The sequence below is a fragment of the Carlito syrichta genome, unplaced genomic scaffold (assembly GCF_000164805.1).
Source record: "Carlito syrichta isolate Samal-C Ts95f unplaced genomic scaffold, Tarsius_syrichta-2.0.1 Scaffold301826, whole genome shotgun sequence".
Classification (NCBI taxonomy): Eukaryota; Metazoa; Chordata; class Mammalia; order Primates; family Tarsiidae; genus Carlito; species Carlito syrichta.
In genome coordinates, this window is record NW_007245922.1 from 488,230 (window position 1) to 508,175 (window position 19,946).

The 19,946-nt window shown below is 35.1% G+C and overlaps 1 protein-coding gene across 6 annotated transcripts in view; it reads right to left on the reverse strand.

Annotated features, from left to right (window-relative positions):
• The window catches only part of TTN (titin), a 275,101-nt gene that overhangs the window by 137,508 nt on the left and 117,647 nt on the right, over positions 1 to 19,946 (reverse strand). For 3 of the 6 annotated variants that reach the window (XM_021711034.1, XM_008055342.2, XM_021711036.1), the window contains 32 exons: positions 18,523 to 18,606; positions 18,219 to 18,299; positions 18,008 to 18,073; positions 17,772 to 17,855; positions 17,422 to 17,523; positions 16,867 to 16,986; positions 14,372 to 14,452; positions 14,109 to 14,186; positions 13,783 to 13,866; positions 13,542 to 13,625; positions 13,197 to 13,280; positions 12,894 to 12,977; positions 12,058 to 12,138; positions 11,552 to 11,767; positions 10,516 to 10,593; positions 10,234 to 10,308; positions 9,937 to 10,029; positions 8,794 to 8,871; positions 8,454 to 8,606; positions 8,163 to 8,246; positions 7,927 to 8,004; positions 7,322 to 7,405; positions 6,985 to 7,068; positions 6,693 to 6,776; positions 6,225 to 6,494; positions 4,322 to 4,396; positions 3,497 to 3,571; positions 2,768 to 2,860; positions 2,185 to 2,262; positions 1,083 to 1,151; positions 823 to 891; positions 384 to 680 (listed from right to left, as the gene is read on the reverse strand). The exons of the other annotated variants lie outside the window; for them this stretch is intronic. In XM_021711034.1, the coding sequence (XP_021566709.1) occupies positions 384 to 680; positions 823 to 891; positions 1,083 to 1,151; positions 2,185 to 2,262; positions 2,768 to 2,860; positions 3,497 to 3,571; positions 4,322 to 4,396; positions 6,225 to 6,494; positions 6,693 to 6,776; positions 6,985 to 7,068; positions 7,322 to 7,405; positions 7,927 to 8,004; positions 8,163 to 8,246; positions 8,454 to 8,606; positions 8,794 to 8,871; positions 9,937 to 10,029; positions 10,234 to 10,308; positions 10,516 to 10,593; positions 11,552 to 11,767; positions 12,058 to 12,138; positions 12,894 to 12,977; positions 13,197 to 13,280; positions 13,542 to 13,625; positions 13,783 to 13,866; positions 14,109 to 14,186; positions 14,372 to 14,452; positions 16,867 to 16,986; positions 17,422 to 17,523; positions 17,772 to 17,855; positions 18,008 to 18,073; positions 18,219 to 18,299; positions 18,523 to 18,606 (3,246 nt within the window). The remainder of the gene's footprint in view (positions 1 to 383; positions 681 to 822; positions 892 to 1,082; positions 1,152 to 2,184; positions 2,263 to 2,767; positions 2,861 to 3,496; positions 3,572 to 4,321; positions 4,397 to 6,224; positions 6,495 to 6,692; positions 6,777 to 6,984; positions 7,069 to 7,321; positions 7,406 to 7,926; positions 8,005 to 8,162; positions 8,247 to 8,453; positions 8,607 to 8,793; positions 8,872 to 9,936; positions 10,030 to 10,233; positions 10,309 to 10,515; positions 10,594 to 11,551; positions 11,768 to 12,057; positions 12,139 to 12,893; positions 12,978 to 13,196; positions 13,281 to 13,541; positions 13,626 to 13,782; positions 13,867 to 14,108; positions 14,187 to 14,371; positions 14,453 to 16,866; positions 16,987 to 17,421; positions 17,524 to 17,771; positions 17,856 to 18,007; positions 18,074 to 18,218; positions 18,300 to 18,522; positions 18,607 to 19,946) is intronic. 6 annotated transcript variants of the gene reach the window in all.

Below are 19,946 nucleotides of genomic sequence, written 5' to 3' on the forward strand. Positions count from 1 at the left end.
CCTAATGTTATTTCTCTAAAGAAAGTATCATCAAATGGCAAAAGCTTTAGATAAGTAATTATCAGTTTGTGAACAGTTGACTGAAATGTGACTACAATCAGATTTAAAACCTGATAAATTTAGTCAGATTTAAAATTTAGCCAAATGCATACAGTAACCTCCTTAGATTAGTAGATATCAAATGTTACTATCTTGTCTACTGAAATTATACTCTGTGTGGTTAATCTCTACCTGATAATAATCTTTGTATCAATGGTTTAAACTCATGCCTAAAGTATTGCATAGGGTTTCTAGTGTTCCAAACTAAACTCAAATGGAAATTCGAAAGAAAGTTAATTATAGCAAGATATAAGAATTTGTAATATCTGCAGAATTTCCTATACCTTTAGGTGGAGCTTTGGGTTTTTCGTATACTTCCACTTCTTCAGCCTCTAAAACTTCTATGACCCTATGAACTTTTTCAACTCTGTGTTCTTCTTCAACTCTATGTTTTTCTACTTTGACGAATTCTTCTACATCATGAAACTCTTCCTCTTCAAAATATTCTTCAACTTCATGAAATTCATCTTCTTCAGGAACTTCTTCCACTTGTGCTTCTACTACCTCTAGTTCTAGTCTTTCTTTTACTACTTCCTCTTGGTAGAAGGCAACTGATATTTTTTCTTCACGGACAGTTCTCCCTGAAAGAGCATCTATTTTAAGAGATGTATTTTTTTACACACAGAAGAAGAAAAGATGTAAATTCAAAAAATATATATTTTAAAACCTGAAAAAGACTTGCATGCAACAATACATGAAAATCCAAGATCTTTCCAAAAATACCTTTAGCTGGGGGAGCAACTTCTTTTTTAGGCAGAGGGACTTTCTTTTCTGGGATTTTCTTTTCTGGGACTTTCTTTTCTGGAATTTTCCTTTGTACTTCGGGCACTTTAAAGATACAGTTTTAATATTTAGAACTGTCAAAAGCAAGCTTTCATAGACAAAAGACATCAAAAGCAACCAAGACACAAGAGACATAAAACATAAACGTCTTAATGAAAAAAGACAGAAGAGGAAGTTCAAGTTTAAAAGAGAAGATGTACCTTTGGCTGGAGGTGCTTCTTTTTTCTGGACAGGAACAGGTACTTTTTCCTCAGGAACTTGCTTTGGCACTTTAAAGATATTAGGCACGTTAGTTAGTTGACAATGTCCAATAATAAACATGAAATAAAAACATCAGCGACAACATCAAACGTGTCTAAGAAGTACTCTGCATTAATGGACATCAATTTTAGAGGCAATAAAGATACTTTCCTAAATCCCTCATTTGTGCTAACATACTCTTTAGAAGAAATATTCACAAAGAATCCGTGCTATTCTCTCTATTTTTTTTAATAACAGGGATTACCAACATTGTGCCTTTTTTTTTTTTGAGTTGGAGTCTCACTCTTGTCACCCAGGCTGGAGTACAGTGGCATGCTCATGGTCACTGCAGCCTCAACCTGCTGGGCTCAGGCAATCCTTCTGCCTCAGTCTTGCCTACTTCTACTATTTTTAATTTGATGAATTTTTTTTTAAGTGAATACCTTTGTAGAGTACTTAAGCTCTGACATAAGTATCATGTTCTTCTGGGTACTGTGTATTTGTCTCATGTTAGGGATAGCATAATCTAATTGTTAACGAGCACTATCTGAAACATTAACTGAATTAGGAAGCAATGAATGTAGACATTTTGTAGTAACTTTGAATGAATAGGCTAAACGTTACAAAAGGGAATAAAGTTCTTTAAAATAATTACTATGCAAGCATTAAAACAGATTTGCTTCCATAAAATCATAAGCATAGCAAAATAATTATTACAACACATATGAAAACTCTGCCTACGTAATGGAATAAAATCTAGAAATCGAATGTGAGGAAGAGTAATACATTGCTATGCATACAAGTATAGAAAGATGTACCAGCACGTTAAATTCTCAGCTATTTATGGAGCTTCTAGAATAATTCACACATAAACATACACACATAATCATTCAACAATGTTCCAGAAAAGGTTAAGGAAATGGAATGAGTTGTATTTTTACTGATCCTTAAGCAGTTTGCTACTTAAGTTACCATAAGAAAGAAGTGAAAGAAGACACAGTTGTTTTTTAGAAAAAAAATGAATGAGAATTTAAAGATATTGTTCATCAGGATTTGATATACCTTTAGCTGGTGGTGCCTCCACTTTTTTAGGAACAGGAGTAGGTACTTCAGGTACTTCTTTCTTCACCACTTCAGGCACTTAAAAGATATTTTATGGAAATTTTGAAAAATGACATGCAATGAACAGAACATTACCCACATGCCGAAATAAACAAGTAAAGAAACAACACAAAACATTGATTTGTTTTAAAAAGATATTAGCAACCTAAATGGTAATAATATATATGGAGTGGTGACTCTAGAAGTGTAAAAGATATTGCTTAAAAATCCTATAAGCAAATATAATATTAATTATGCAAAATATTGTCATAGTCTTCAGGAATAATAAAGTAGAGCCTGTCCAGAAAAAATTAAATTGCCAATAACAGAAAAGTAATCTGTCATTCTTAGTTGTTTTGCAGATGCAGTAGGAAAATTTAGGGGGAAAAGAGACAAATAGCTTCAGGTGCCAGGTATAATTAATCTTCAATTTATCATTGATAAGATATAATACACATATACCAATGAATAGTAATTTAGAAAATTCTGAGAAAGATTTCGAGCACCAAGTATTTTAAATGTTCAACTCATAAAAGCAGTTTACCTCTAGGTGGCGCCACCTCCTCAACCTCCTCTATGCTAGGTAGTTCCTCTGGGATCTCTTCTTCTGGAATAGGCTCTTCAGGTTCCTCAAATACTTTTAAAAGATTATTATTTTGTTAATTACTATTTGAATACTAGACTGAAATGCTATATCTGAACACTTCTCAGCCTTCCAAAAGCTTCTGGGAACTCACTAGTCCTTGGAGACTACTGGGTCTTCAAAATATATTAGGCTCTTCACAGCATTTTAGAAATTATCCTTTCAGACCTCAGATATGTTAGTTAAAATTATTATTATTATTATTACTATTATTATTATTATTATTTAATGTAAGTGGGCTTGTTTGAAGTCAGACAGCCAATTAGAAGTTAGTCAGATTTTTCTGCACCAGTTATTCAGGCTTAACTGGAACTCCTCTTGGGTAAGTCTATTTTATAATTGCCAACCAAGTAATTTGATAAAAAATTTCCCACAGAAAATACAATTTCCCTTCAAATATTCTGATTAAAATAAAACAGATAACAAACAAACATACAGGCTGGACATGCAAGAAGGAGATTCAAATGGCAAATACTTTGCCTGCCCAATTTCTACTAGGCAAATCATTTCTTTTTAGAATCTGAGTATGTTTATTTCCTGGTGTAAAATGTAGATTTACCTCCTTCAAATATTAGACAACAATAAGACAAGGATGACTTTGAAATGCTATTTTCTTAAAACGTCAACTACCTTCAACCGGTGGAACTTCCTCTTCTTTGGGGGGAATGATTCGTCTTTCTTCCACTTTTTTAGGTACCTCAGGAACTAAAAGATATTGACTATTTTAGACACTTAAAATGTAAGAATCAAAGATGAACATAGACCAAGCTTCCCATTTTCAAAAGAAGATAATAAATATTACAACACACATCCACAGAATAAGCTAATAAGAGAAGAATAAAAAGGTTTGTGGTTTAAGATGAAGGGCCCATTAAAAAGATTCTACTATTTACTGCTGGAACTTCTATTTTTTTTAAGAAAAGAAATGGGTAGTTCAGAGACTTGTTTCTTAGTTACTTCTGGTTCTTTAAAGATATATGACTTTAGTATTTTTATTTTTTAGAAACAGCATACATAGAGAAGCAATGTAAAATATATTGACACAAAGTGGAAAAGTTGGCATAACACAAACATGGGTGCAACAGCATCACAAATGACAAATGAGAATGACAGACTGTACATTGCACACATTTATGTTGAACATCCTGTGTGGGTTGCACCACAGTTCAACATCGGTGCAGCAAACACATCCCTGTTATGGGATGATGTACCTTTGGCCGGAGGAGCCACTGCTTTCTTAAGACCAGGAAGAGGCACCTTCTTTGCTGGTTCAGGTTTCTTAGGTACCACAGGCACTTTAAAGATATTTCATTTTACAATTTCAGTTGCACAAACACAAAGACAATAGACACAGCAATAATATATGTTGTGCTAACAGAGACTGAAACAATGTTTTGACTCTTACGAATGGAGGTAAGAAATGGCAGTATCTAATTTGCTTGGGAATAGCAATACCTTTGGCAGGAGGAGCTTCCTCTTTTTTGGCAATGACCACTTTCTTCTCTGGCACTTTCTTCTTAACCTCAGGCACTTTAAAGACATCATTTCATGATAAGAATTTATTTTCAGGGACAAAAAAAGAAAGAAACCAAGAAGTCCCCCCACATAGAAGACCAACATGCAACAGTTGTTCAGGCCTGTAGTGCAAGTGGGAAACCTGAATACTATATTGTTATTAGGATCATAAAGCAAGGGATCAACAACATAAATATTTTTATTATCAGGGGACAGATGCTATCATTTTATCCACTTAAATTTCACTAGTAATTTATTAAATCATTTTCTATAAAGTATTTCTGAATCCTTGAAATCCAATCAGCTATGACTATATAGTCTGATGTAAGGGTTATGCTTATTTTAAGTAGTGATGCCATTACTTTTTGAAGAAAATATCATCAAACTTTAGGCATAAATATACTGATTCTTTCCTGTACCATGAAGCTGACTAAATTTGTTAAATCTGGATACTTTTAATTTAATGATAGACTATTTTTATACCTAACTTTATTTTATCCTCACAATATCTGAGCCCATTAGGACTGATATTAGTATCCCCATTTTATAGGAGAGGAACTTGAGGCTCCTACTAGTTAAAGAACTTGCTCAGAGTAACTCAACATGGTACAAAGTCAAGGCTAAAATCAAAACCTGTTGGGCTATCATTGATATTTATATATATCAGAAGACATAACTATTTCTCAGTGCTTGGATAAATACATTCATCTTTCTTTTTTTTATCTTCTGCCTGATGCTACAAAAACATTTCATATGGCTGTGGGATAAAATTTAGGAGTGTTGATTGATTATATTTTTCAGGGAAGTTTTTACTGTAGATAATTTAGCTCTGCAAAATATCTACATGAAAACTGTGATGTCTAGTAAAGTTATGGGAAATTGGGTAGAACTTTTGTAGCAGTTTTGGGATAAAACTTCCTTTCAGCCAGGCTTGGTGGCTCAACCTGTAATCCCTCACCTTTGGGAGGCTGAGGTGAGTGGATTGCCTGAGCCCGTGGGTTCGAGACCCTCCTGGGCAGTGAGACCTCATCTCTACAATAAATCAAAAAATCTGCCGGGCATGGTAGCGCATGCCTGTAATGCTGGCTACTTGGAAGGCTGAGGCGGAAGGATCGCCGGAGTCCAGCAGGTCGAGGCTGCGGTGGCCGGGAGCGGCCACTGCACTCCAGTCTGGGCGACAGAGTGAGACTCCAACTCAAAAAAAAAAACCAAAAAAACTTCCTTTCATCTTTGTTCTTGAACACTGCTTTGCATCCAGTGAAATGAAATGGATATCAGTATTCCAGAGCACATGTTAGAAGTAAAAATGCAACTATGTGATTGTACATTTTATGAATAGAGTTCCTCCTAAAACTCAGTTCTACCATAATTTATCTAGTGAAGCTATAGATGAAGAATGCGTGTTCACTTTGGGGTGGTGTACCTTTGGGTGGTGGTGGAGGTTCCACTTTTTTAGCAGGAACAGGGACTTTCTTCTCTGGTACAGTTTTCTTTGGTACTTCAGGCACTTAAAAACATTTCATTTTAAGACATTAAAAACCACATATATGATGTTTATATATATATATATATAAAACAAAACCACACATGAGAATAAGACCAAAAACAACCACACGTTTCCTAACATGAAGTCTGAAAAGACATTTAGATAATTTACAACAAACAGAAATATAAGGCAGACACACAATAATAAGAACACACGTGTCTGGAATGTTTTCTAAGATTTAGATGACAGACAACAGAGAGTAAAGCATTACAGATAAAATTGGAGATGAGCAAAATGATGGAAAAGCAGAGGTCAACATAAAAGAGACTTTGGTGATTTTAAGAAGAGCTGCTATACCTGGTGCAGGTACTGGCAACTTAGGTTTAATTTCTGGAAGAACTTCTTCTTCTTCTTCTTCCTCAGGCACATATTCTTCCTCCTCAGGAGGGACTTCTTCTTCCTCAGGTGGAATTTCCTCTTCTTCAGGTAGTACTTCCTCTTCCTCAGGTAAAACTTCCTCTTCCTCAGGTGGAACTTCTTCTTCAGAAACAACTTCTTCTTCGAATGGAACTTCCTCCTCCTGAGGTAGAGCTACAGGGACTGGCACTGGTTCACGTTTCTTTGGCACTTTAAAGATATTTATTCAATGGTACAAACATCACTTTTAGGCAAAATACTCAAAACAATGAGAAAGCATGAAAAACAAATATTCTGATTGTAAAGCATCGGTCATCAACATAAATAAAGTGTTAATTACAACTAGTGAGGCTGTGTGACACCAGTTAATTTTCCTTTTAATCCTAGTTCTGTTAGAGGTTAATGTACCTTTGAGTGGTGGGGCTTCCACTTTTTTCGGAATGGGTGTTGGTTTCTTTTCTTCTGGAATGGGCTTCTTGGGCACCTCTGGCACTTTAAAGATATGATTTGTCTTTAAGAATGTGTTCTTTTATAGAATCTTAGAGCAATAGATTTGAAAAAGAACCACAAAATACCTGACACACCTCTAACAAGACAGACACTTGTTGAAAACAGGTAACGTTACGGGGGAATTTGTGTGTGAATGTGCATAAATATGAAGATATTTCCCAATATACTTTCAATGATGAAATGATGTTACCTTTTGCAGGAGGAACTTCCACTTTCTTAGGAGCAGGAACTGGTACCTTCTTCTCAGGTACAGGCTTCTTGGGGACCTCTGGCACTTTAAAGACATAATTTAGAGAAAAATTTTATGTAACATAAAAATATCAACTAGCATAGTTTCAAAAAGACTAAGGTAAGGTAATTAAGATAAGGCAGCATAAATATGACAAAGCCATTCCAAGAAGCATTTTATTTTTAAAATAAAAACCAGAGTTCCATCCCTGAAGAGCACAGAATTGAACCAATTTATTTTTTACCTATAGGCAAATATGAAATTTTTAAAAAAATAGTGACATTGCAAGTTCATATACCTTTGGCAGGTGGAGCTTCCACCTTTTTAGGAACTGGGACCGGTACTTTCTCTTCTGGTACAGGTTTCTTGGGCACTTCAGGAACTTTAAAGACATCAAATAGGGATAGTGTTACAGTTTTCACCCATAGCAAAGACTTTAAGGCCAGCAATTTAAGGCCTAATTGTAGCATCATCGATATTCTAACAACTTCACTGTAAGACTGAAGATAATAACAGCCACAAAACAAAGGCTAGAAAATACATGAATATTAAAAAACATTGAAAAAAAGAAACAAAAAAAACATGGACTATTGGTGATAACGACAATACACAATTCCTGGTAAAGCAGGGTTTTGTCCAATTTGATATGGCAAGAAGAATTTGTTTCACACAAAGAAATTTCTCCTAAAGAGGAAGAGCCAAGCCCTGAGCATAAGCATGCTTTGATGGTAAAATTCAGAAGTGAATGTGTGGTAAACCGCTTCTGTGGCCAGTTAAGTGGTTCTTGTCTTGGCATTAATATTGTTAATATTGTCATGGGGAAAGGACTGCTGTGGCTCACCAAGGTACACTAGATGGGTGAATTATTACATTATTCCACTTATGGATTATAAAGAGATGTACCTTTAGCTGGTGGGGCCTTCTCTTTTTTAGGAATAGGCACAGGAAGTTTTTCTTCTGGCTTCTTAGGAATCTCAGGCACTTTAAAGACATTGTTTATTGTTAAGTTCTAATGACTAGTTACAACACATTCATATAAAGCACAGTTAACAATCTCTAACAACAGATGGCAACACACACAAGGTTTTGCATTCAGAAGACTGTAAACTATTTATAGGTGGATTAAGTCTCTTATGTACCTTTTGCTGGGGGAGCTTCCTTCTTTTTGGGAACGGGAACAGGTTTCTTCTCTTCTGGAACAGGCTTCTTGGGTACCTCAGGCACTTTAAAGATATTAAGAATGTTGGAAATGTTGCAAAAAAGATATAAAATGTGAAAAGCACCTGCAGACATCATACTTCTTCAATGTCTGCTTCTAAAATAAGTAGAGTTGCCATCATCAGTGCTAATAACCCCCAGAATCTGACCCTATAAGACACCCAAATTCCAAAGGTGCCACTGCACGTGGCTTTGCAGGAGAAATCATCTACCTTTGACAGGTATGACTGGCACCTCTTCTTCCTCAGTTATGAACTCCTCTTCTTCATGAAGATACTCTTCTTCTTCTACAAGATATTCCTCTACGCGGGTTACAACTTCCTCTTCAAAGGCAACCTCTTCGGGTTCAAGTTCTTCAGGCTCTTCTGACAGTTTAAAGGTATTATCTTTAAGTTGGCCATTTGCCAGTTACTCAACAAAATTAAGATACTTTAGGAACACACACCCAAGAACAAGCTTTATCTTTCCCACAAAACAACTTTACACAGAACTGAATACAAATTTAACACCAAAGAAGACAAACAACACACAAAAATGAGTGCCATTAGGTACCTCTAACAGGCGTTGCTACTTCTTTTTTAGGGACAGGTACTTTTACTTCTGCAATGACCTTCTTGGGCTTTGTGGGCACTTGAAATATTAAGTATAAGAAAATTTTATTGTCAGAATCAGGCCACCCATTCAATGCTTGCTTTTTTGTACTTTAAACAGATAGTATAATGCAGTGATCTCTAATAGGATAGGCGTGCTATTATTCATATATAAGAGAGTTTATATTCTCCATGGAAAGGATTCTGAGCTTCATGGAAATACCAATATTCAGATGCATTCAAGTAAGGGTAGCAGGACCCAAATGTGTAATGATGTTTAATATTCAATTATCCCTGCTTGAAAGAAACACCCTTTCCTGTAAAGCAAGATTTACATCTGGATAAGTGTACTTCCTGAAATAGCAGGGAACTTACTTCATACTTATATAAAGCAGGAAAAATATAAATGGAAACTGAGTTAGCTTTAAATATATATATATATTTAAAATGGGCCAGGTGTGGTGGCTCATGCCTGTAATCCTAGCACTTTGGGAGGCAGAGGCGAGAGGATTGCCTGCGCCCGATTTGAGACCAGACCTAATCTCTGCAATTAAAAAAGAAAAAAAAAAAAAAGAACCAGGGGTGGTGGTGCATGCCTGCAATTCCAGTTACTTGGAAGGCCCAGGAAGTTGAAGCTGCAGTGAGCCGTCCTGCCACTGCACTCCAGCCTGGGCGACAGAGTGAGACTCTGACTCAAAAAAACAAAAACAAAAACAAAAAAACTTCAAAATGATTTTATTCATTGGAATAAAGTTATCAAACTTTGGTAAATATTGTTGCATCATTACATCAATTTAGGTAAATTAGAAATATGCCAAATAGTCACTGGTTTTTAAATCCAAACACTCTATTTTACAAATATTACACCTATGTGGCAGGACGCAGCCACTATCTAAGAGGCTATGAATATATTTTGAAATCATTTTTCCTTTTAAGGTACCAAACATTATCTTCTTACCCTGTATTTACATATTTTTACATCCAATATTCTGCTGACAATTACTTTAAAAGACACAAAACAGCAACAAAAAAAAGCAAAACATAGCTACATTAATTTCAAACAGACATCATAATAGAACACAATCTATGAAGGAAATTATTATACCTTTAGCAGCTGGTTCAGTCACCTGCTCTTTTTCACGTTTGGTAATTGAAATATGTATTTTTTCCTCAACAACTTTCTTTGGTTCTTCAGGCACTTTAAAGATATTAATTATTAAAGAGCATTAAAACCAATCCCATGAATACTTTGTAATCAATACACATAAAAAACTGAAATGTAAGAACCAGGACCAGAACAATTTATTTGAAAAAAACAGAGAACATCAGACGGGATGGTAAGACACAATTACAGAACACACATAACAAGGCTGTTTTTGGTAGTTATTACTCGGTCATGTACCTTTGGGTGGTGGAGGTTTGAGCTTCTTAGGAATGGGCACTGGTACTTTTTCCTCAGGGACAGCTTTCTTCAGCACTTTAAAATATCAATATTAAGAGATTTCAGAGCCCGCACCAGATGTCTCAAGACTAGTAAGAACAAAAAGCCAAGAACTACAATATACAACATAATATTCCCAAACACGCATGATTTGTACACCACCACTTCAACATATATTTATAGTATGACAGACACGTAAGAAACAAAGGTCTCCTATGGTTAATAGTGTTTTTCTTACTCTACCTTTAGTTGGTGGGGCCTTTGGTTTTGTGGGAACTGGTTCTTCTTGAATAGGCTTTACAGGGACATGCTTCTCAGGTTCTTTAAAAGTACATAGAAGGTATTTAATGTTAGCTTTTAGAATATAAATCAACAGTCTTTCTTCAACGGAATGAAAGAATTGACATCATGTATCTTTTATCTGTATAATAGCCATAGCTTCTAGAAGTGAGTAAGAAGCAGAAGTCCAAGTAGAACAAGCTCTAAAAAACCTAAACCAGCTTATATTGTCCTTTCTTCCTTGCTACTTACTTACTTCAATCAGGTAACTGTAATGCTCTCTTATATATGAAAATTCTCACTTCACTTCAGGTGACAAAACTGGAGCTAAAATTCTCCTCTCTGTAATATTGGTTTATAAGGCTATCCGTAAATTTTGTAGAATATTCTCAAAATTACATTATGCAACATCAGAAGTTGAATAGGTCAAATAATGCTGATTAATTTCCAAGTTCCTATAGAAAATTATTCTTTGAGCAAAATAAATAAATTGTATATGCCTACAATTTTTATCTTCCTTAGGCAAATAAAACTGCTTGTGTTGGCCATCATGTTTCTTTACTTTGAAGTCGTCATTGTCAAGTTTCGATGATGGGAACCTTGAGGATAGTACATTTTCTCAATAGCTTATCATGCTCAATAATAGTAACCTTCAGAATAAAAAAAAGTTCAGAAATTTTTGATCATGTAGCACTTTTGATGATGAGCACTTGAAGATAAGCGTCACATCTTTTTTCGAAAAAAACTTGGGGGCATTTGATATTTTGCATATGAACAAAAATAAGGAGGAGAATAGATTATTCTCAAAACCAAAGTGCAACAATAACCTTAGGATTCATAGAGTTTTTTTTTCTAGAAGTTATTCAAGAAGGAAATTCTGAGTTTGCCAAATGAAACCAAGTTGTTCCAAATTGCTTTGGGCATCCATATTTTAAAAATCTGGTTCTAATGTAATTTGCACATATTGAATGTGTTTTTGCACTTGCAGTTTGGTTCGTACCTGTGATGTACTCTTCATGTTCTTTAAACTCTTCATAACGCTCATACTCGCGCTCTTCATATTCCTCATATTGGTCATATTCTTCTGTTGGCTCATACTCGTATTCCTTATATTCTTCATAGTCTTCATATTCCTCATATTCCTCTTCCCGTTGTACTGCAACTGTTTCTTCTTCTTGGGTGTAAGACCACTCCTTCTCCTCTGTTACAATTACTTCTAGAATGATATTAACAGGCAGCACTTTACTTGGAGCCCATTTAGGGATGAAGTAACAATGTGCTTTGATTTTATTCTTGTGATGGTCTCGTGTCCTAGTTATGGAAGACACTGACTGTCCTTTGCTGGTCAAGGTATCAAAGAGTATATTTACTAAGGGTAAGTTTAAATGTTAGAGCCCCTGCCTTTATTCAACAATAAGGTAGTAAAGTCTGGGCATCAAATTGGGAACTAGCAGGCAGAGTTGAATAGTTTCACACTTCGTATTATTTAATCAAAGCACAATATACCTTTAGTGGGAGGAGGTACTCTTTTTGGAACTTCAACGGATACTTTTTCTTCTTTAACAACTCTTTTTCTTAATTCGGTCACTTTAAAAGAGTAATTATTAAAAGTGAATTACAAGATTCTGAAAATATATGTGTTAAGAAAATTCTGTACTAACAATCCAAGACAAAGAAATTTTGTGCTAACAGTCCAAGTACAAAGACAACTATAACAGTGCCCAGTTAAACTTGTTATTTAAATGGCAAGAAAAATCAATAGACTTGGAAATAAATATGGCTAAATATGCATATGAATACTTGCTTGAAAAGAAACTTAAGCTTCAAAGACATTAAATAATTTTAGGAAGATCAAGTAGTCTTTATAAAAGAGTTAAGAAAGACAACTAGACAGCATGAATAATAACTATCAAAGTACAAACATTAGACAGAAACTTGTTGTATAAATAGTTCCTTCACCTTAATTCTAACTTATTTTCATAAGCTCTACTGGCACAATGTAGAAAATTAAGAATTTTTAAAATTAAAAATGTCAGCAAAGAATGCTACATAAAACAAGCATTTAGGTAGATGGTTATATATGGACAAGTAGACATATTAGAAGACAAATACATTTTAAGGAAAACTACCCATACATGTTGGGAAGTTTCACTTTTTCTTCAGAAAATGCAAAACAAGTAATTCATGGTATCAGAAATGTTTGGTTTTGAAGTGAAATGAAATAACAAAGATATTATGTTATCATATGCATTTATATTATTTGTTTTCTAATGATAACAATTCCGCTATATTAATTTCAATACCTAGCTGCTTATTTTGATTTTTTTAAAGAGTCAGTATACCTTTAGCTGGTGGTTCTTCCTCTCTTTTAGGCTTGAGTTTTGGAACTTTTTCTTCTGGGACAGCTCTCTTAGGTTCTTCTGGCACTTTAAAGACAGATTTCACTTTAAAGAACTGTTCCCTTGTTAACACCACGAAAAGGCAGCCGTACAGCAGTAATTCAAACATAAAAGACTTGACACTTTCATGACTTCAAACATAAAACCACCACCATAATAACAACAACAAAAACAAACACCCATAAACTGTGTCTGGTAAAGGTTGGGTCAAGTACAATATTGTGTGTAAGGAAGGGGTTCATGTACCTCTTGCTCTTGGAGGCGCCTCTTTTTTAGTTACAGCAACAAGAACCTTTTCTTCCTGGGTAATTTGCATATGCCTCTCAGTCACTTAAAAGATAATTTTAGGATTAGGGAGTTATATTCAAGTGGATTTTATAAATATATATTCCCTAGAAAGTGATTTTTTTTGAATACAAGAATTTACAGGGCACACACAAATAAACATTACAAGTAATACGCCACCCAAAGACACCATTGCCACCAACATACACCAGTAAACTACATATAAAAGATGTGACCCAAAGGACAGCAGCAGAGAGAAGGACAAGACGAATGTTTCTAGTTTTTGTGCTGGGGGGTTTTGTTTACCTTTGGCTGGGGGAGGTTCTTCCATCTTAACCACTTTTGGGGGAACCCTCTTTTCTGGAACTGGTTTCTTTGGCTCTTCTGGCACTTAAGAGATACCAGACAACACCGTCAAACACACAAGATGAAAAACACTAAACATAGCCATTTTAATTTTCTTGTTCACTTTATAAAAATTTGAAGAATGTATCAACTTAGATGAAAAAGAAAGACACATTTAAGAGCAAAGTAAAATCCAATATACCTTTAGCTGGTGGTACTTTTTCCTTTTTAGGAACGGCAGCAGGAACTTTCTTTTCGGGCACAATTTTCTTAGGTGCTTCAGGAACTTTAGAAAGACGATATAGGTTTAAGAATATGAGCTTCCCTTACATAAGAAGTGATATATAGTTTGGGGACTTAGAACTCACTTTTTTCAAAGATTACACATACACAAAAACATTAATGACTACACGCGGTAAAAATGCCCACATATATGTGCTGACAAAAACTTAGACACTTATGAAGACTAGAGGCATTATTACATCTATTAATACAAATGATATCATTCTTCTCTGAAAGAAATTGTACCTTTAGCTGGTGGAGGCTCCTCTACTTTAGCAGGAATTTTCGGTTTCAGTACAATTTTCTTCTCCTGCTTCTCAAGCACTTGAAAAGATTATAAAATACACTTTTAGAAATGTCCACATTTCTTACCAATAAAAAATCTAAGAAGACTTCTTATTAAACATGATATTTATCAACAGTTGCAATATAGACGATACATTGGCTATAAGAGAACATAAAGAAGACAAACCAACACATAAATAAAACTAATTTAAGCATCAGTATACCTTCAGCTGGTTCAGCTTCCACTCTCTTAGAAATAAAGTGCAGTTTTTCTTCCACAACATATTCCTCGGGCTCTTCCATCACTTTAAAGATAACAAAGTTTAAAGAGATAAATTGTAGTGTTTTTTAAGCTTAATTTTAGCTGTGATTTATCACCTAAAAGAGCAGTTAAGATGGCATAAGTTTAACACTAGCCAAATCTCTGATTATTCTCACGTAAAATACCCAAAGAACACTGTAATATAAGCATTTTTTTTTTACTTTAATAAAGACTATGGAAAATGTTTCATTAATTTAATGTTCAAGTGTATCATACAGATAATAATGCTTATATTCACAGCAATAACAGGACAAATACAAGACAAAAGGCAATTCTAGTGACTAAATTAACAAGAATACAATAATTTGAAGACAAGTTACATAAATAGCAGAACACTCTAGATTTGAAGGCTGCAAGGAAGATACATACTTTAGGGTTTAAAAGTGAATTGTGAAATAATATTTTGTGTTTTTTTTCCCCAGTTTTGTGGGGCAGTTATGGTAGAAGAGGCAGGAGATATCATGTGGCTTTTGTGCCGATGTATATAAAGTTAATTTGGGAATAAAAAGTTTTAGTTAAAGACACATCTGATCTTTACACCGAAAGTAAACCTAACAGGCCACCTCCATCTTTTCACTAAGTCATTTGGGCTTAATGAAAGCATAAGAACATCATAAAGTGTCTCTCCTTTTAAGTAGTCTGAAGTACTGAAGGAAATGTACAACCTACTATTGTGTCAAAAATTGAAATCAGACTGATGCAATGAGAGCTTTCTTCATGTATGTGTTATGTTTGGCTTTCCAAACATTTCTAGAAAAGATAGGGTCCTCTTCACATCCACCAGCTTTCCGACTTAACCCCAACATCATAAACTCTTCAAGGAAACACAACAGAACTGGAAGACTTCATCTAAGGAGTCATATGCCATCTTTCTTTATTCCAAGCAATTCCATTAAGATTGTGCATCTTGCATTTCACATGGACTTTTCTTCTAAGAGTATGTATGAAACTATCTTTTAATAGTCAGATATGCACTTAAGAGCATCTAAATGTACAACAGTTATATTCATCTCTTCAATGGGAAGAGAGTTAATTTGTTAAGAACTTATTGATTTCCATTTTTTAAAATTTTTCTTTTTTTAGGGATGGTATCTCGCTATATTGCCCAAGCTGGTCTTGAACACCTGGACTCAAACAATCCTCCCACCTCAGCCTCCCAAATTGCTGGATTACTGGCATGATTCCCCACGCCTGGCTTGATTTCCCTTTAAAAACAGAGTTTAGGAACTTTCTTAGAAAAGTTGTTTTGCACATATAGCTTTAGCCAGAATGCTGGATTTTAGCAGAAAACCTAGTGGTACTTTAATGCATTGGAAAGGTACCCCAATGAAATTAAGTTTGTTGGTTCATTTCTTAAGAAATGATAAAGAAAAAGCATTATAGGTATGGGAAGATCCGAATAAAAACTCAATTTGATCACAGATATTACATAATTGTTTTCTCTGTTTGTAAAATATAGGAAAGCATCATATACTTGGTATTTCAGACTCACAAATATAGCCTTGACTCTGAGGATGCAGTGAGGTAATATGTTTTCTTTTTCATTATTAAACTGTGAGTCAGGACCCATTAGTGTCTTGTATAATCAATGTAGTAGGTTATAATTTGCATTTTTTAAATGAATTAAAGAAAACAGAAAATAGCAAAATTTTTTATTTTGCACGTGTGTAGGATTACAATACAAAATATATTTCTGTCTGTGAATTGTGGTTTTAAAAAGTCTGTTAAACACTGGGTAGAGAGTAGACTACTAAGGTGAAGTTTATGATAGCTCACCAGGCTGAAGCCAAGTCCTGTCTAATGAAAGGATATGTATATAGACAGAGATACTTGCCCTCACTAATTACATATAAATATCGAGTATTTTTTTCTATATTGCTAAGTAAGAAGGGATGGGCAAGAAATACACTGGCTATTTACTCTTGTGTAATGTTCCTGAATCTTGTGTTTTGATCAAAAGGATACATCTAAAGAAATCATTAGATGTTTATTGAATTTGCGTCACTTTTCACTAGTCTAAAAAACAATCTGAGCCGGGCTCGGTGGCTCAGCCTGTAATCCCGCGCCTTTGGGAGGCTGAGGTGAGTGGATTGCCTGACCCGGCGGGTTCGAGACCCGCCTGGGCAGTGAGACCTCATCTCTACAATAAATCTAGAAATCAGCCGGGCGTGGTAGCACATGTCTGTAATTCCGGCTACTCGGAAGGCTGAGGCGGAAGGATCGCCGGAGCCCAGCAGGTCGAGGCTGCGGTGGCCGGGAGCCGCCACTGCACTCCAGTCTGGGTGACAGAGTGAGACTCCAACTCAAAAACAAAAAACAAACAAACAAAAAACAATCTGTGAAAGGAAACATTTCATCAAGGCTCCGGGCCATCTCTAGCTTAGTTGCATTGTTTACCTTCATATTCTGTAATCTCCACTTCCTCCTCCTCCTCCTCCTCTCTTTCTTCTTCTCTATAAACTGAAATGGATACTCTTTCCTCTTCTTCTGAATAACTCCATTCCTCCTCTGCAGACATTTTAAAAGATAAATTTAAGTTTGGCCTGCTGAGACACCAATGTAGATACAGCCACATGCTCACTACAGGTGGATAACGGTTCTTCTAGCTGCTTAGGATATAGTTTCATAGTACTTCCTCACCAAAAGAAGGAGAAAGCTGATGTGGAAGATGAGGGCAAGGATGGCCCAAGATGAGAAGGATATTTGAATTATGTCCAGGTGTGACCACTTTCAAAATTATCACATTTTCAGCACCCCATTCACTTTCTTAAAATGAGTCAAGATCAATGCCAACACAAAAGACTCAGTCTACAACAGGTAGATATATTTTAATATCAACATAAAGAGAAACAGCTGATAAAGACAAGTTCTAAGGTAAACAATCACACCTGGAAAGAAGAGGTTTTTAAGCAAATACAAACTCTTTTTTCCCCCTCACTTCCAATTATGTACCTTCATGCCGCACGACTTCCACTCTTTGAGGAACTGCGACGGATACTTTTTCTTCAGCAACAAATCTTTTCTCTTCTACAACAGCTTTCTTAGCAACTTCAGCTTTAAAAAAGCATTACAGTTAAAACTTAAAATCAAGAATTTTTTAAAAAATCCTTTCTTGGGAAAGATTTGCCATAGTACACTATTTTCACTAGCAAAATGGACAAACAAGTTACATATCACAAGAACATACACTCAAAAGCTCTCTCAGAGGCAAGACAAAAAGTCAGTACAGGAAGAACCAGATAGACAAAGCAAGAACTCACACACTAAGGATTTTTTTGTCATAGTATTGAGACAAATCCTACCTCGGGGAGGAGGAGCTTTCTTAGCAACAGGAACTGGCACTGGAACTTTCTCCTCTTGTACAGGTTTCTTAGGCACACCTGGCACTTTAGAAACATTATACACTTTTAGAACTTTTGCATTATCTTATTAAGGCTCAACACAAAACACAGATATAGAGCCACGATGCACTTATATCATAAAACTAACCAAATTAATGGAACATCAAGACTTCTTGGGAGGGTGGTGAGACAAATACCTTTTGGTGGTGGAGCTTCTTCCTCTTTCCGAGAAACTGGAACTTTCTTCTTTGGTATTTCTGGCACTTAAAGAATAGTATGTTCTATTAAAATTCTCAAAAAGGCAAAATAAATGAGCAACATAGAACTGGTAGGACCACTAAAGAAAACACGCAATTTAAGAAGTTTGAAGGAAAGACAAAGTTATTTCATGGAGATGGGATTAAGTACCTGTTGGTGGTGGAGATTCCTCTCTCTGAGTAACAATGGTTATTTTTTCTTCTGTGACAACTCTCTTCTCTACTTCTGAAACTAGAAGAGACATTTTTAGAATTGACTTTATATTTTCCAAAGTAGCTAATGTACAGTTACTTTATAAGACAGTAGACAGGTGGACGGACATTTTTGTTGAATTCTTACCATAAAATATTCATTTTTAATTAAACAGGTTCCACTAACAGATAATTAAACACAAAAGTTTTGCACTAAAGACACAAAACTAAGGCTTTTTAAAAAACTGAGTAAATCACTGTACCTTTAGCTGGGGGAACTTCTCTTTTCTTTGCAACAGGAACAGGAATCTTTTCTTCAGGAACAGGTTTCTTTGGCACCTCTGGGACTTAAAGTTTTTGAAATGGAATATTAGCTCAGACATATATTACTTTTATGGATGGATACAGGCACATATAAAAATCATTACGTAGCTCATTAATGTTGTTATAGATTATACATAAGCAAAATAATGCAAAAAATTAAACTAACTATAATGTTATAGTCATGATGTGACAAATGTCACAAATAATGTTTTAAAGGCATTTAGACAATAAAAAATTAGTTATATAGCAAAAGGCTGTGTACAGAATTTATCTTTCATTTATATGCTATGCTTTTGCTAAAAACAAATTAATCAGTAATGACACAATCTAGAATGTGGATATAGTATAAAATAGAAAAATTATATAATTCTATTCATATATAAAAAATTCTTTATGCTTTGCATGAAGACATGTAGCACATACAACAATGGGTTAAATTTATCTAAGACCAAAGAATCTTAAATACTTGTAACTACATAATTTACTCCCCCCATTTCTCTTCTGATTATTTTTATGTGTGCCTATAGTATATTCCAAACTCAAGAAACACTAATTCTAGAGTAAGTCTCTCACTCAAACATCCATGTGTCAATGACTTTGGGGAGTTCTGTGTGCAAAATTTTGTAGTTCTGCCCATATGTGCTTTTCTCTAAGGAATTCCATAGTTTTCAACAGGGTCATTGACTTCAAAAAAGGTTTACAATCAATTTAATTTATCTTTTTTAAGCATTGATAAAGTCGACTTGCTAATTGGAAGGTGAATTTTAACAGGATGCATTATTGGCAATGATTGTTTCCTTTTTTTTTTTTTTTAAAGTAGGAGTCTCACTCTGTTGCCTAGGCTGGAGTGCAGTGACATGCTCATGGTCTCCACAGCCTCCATCTGCTGGGCTTAGGAGATCCTTCCACCTCAGCCTTCTAAGTAGCTGGAACTACAGGTGTGCACCACCACACTTGGCTGATTTTTTATTGTAGAAATGAGGTCTCACCAAGTTGCCCAGGCTGGTTTCGAACCCATGGGCTCAGACAATCCTCTCACCTCCACCTCCCAAAGTGCTGGAATTACAGGCATGAGCCACAGCACCTGGCCGATTGTTCCCATTTTAAATAAAATATTGACACCTTTTGTGAACCTGTGTACCTCTCCATTTGCATTTGTAATATCTCAGTGTAATTATGTAGATATTTATATACATGTTATATTACAAATACATACAGGTATATGCATGTATACATCCACTATGTGTATTTGTTTTTATGGACAAATGAGAGATGTTCGTGTGTTTCTTTCAGGAGTGATCAAGTAGCTTTGGTATTAGTATTGGTTTTACTAGCAATAATGTTTAATTTTTTTAAATGTTTA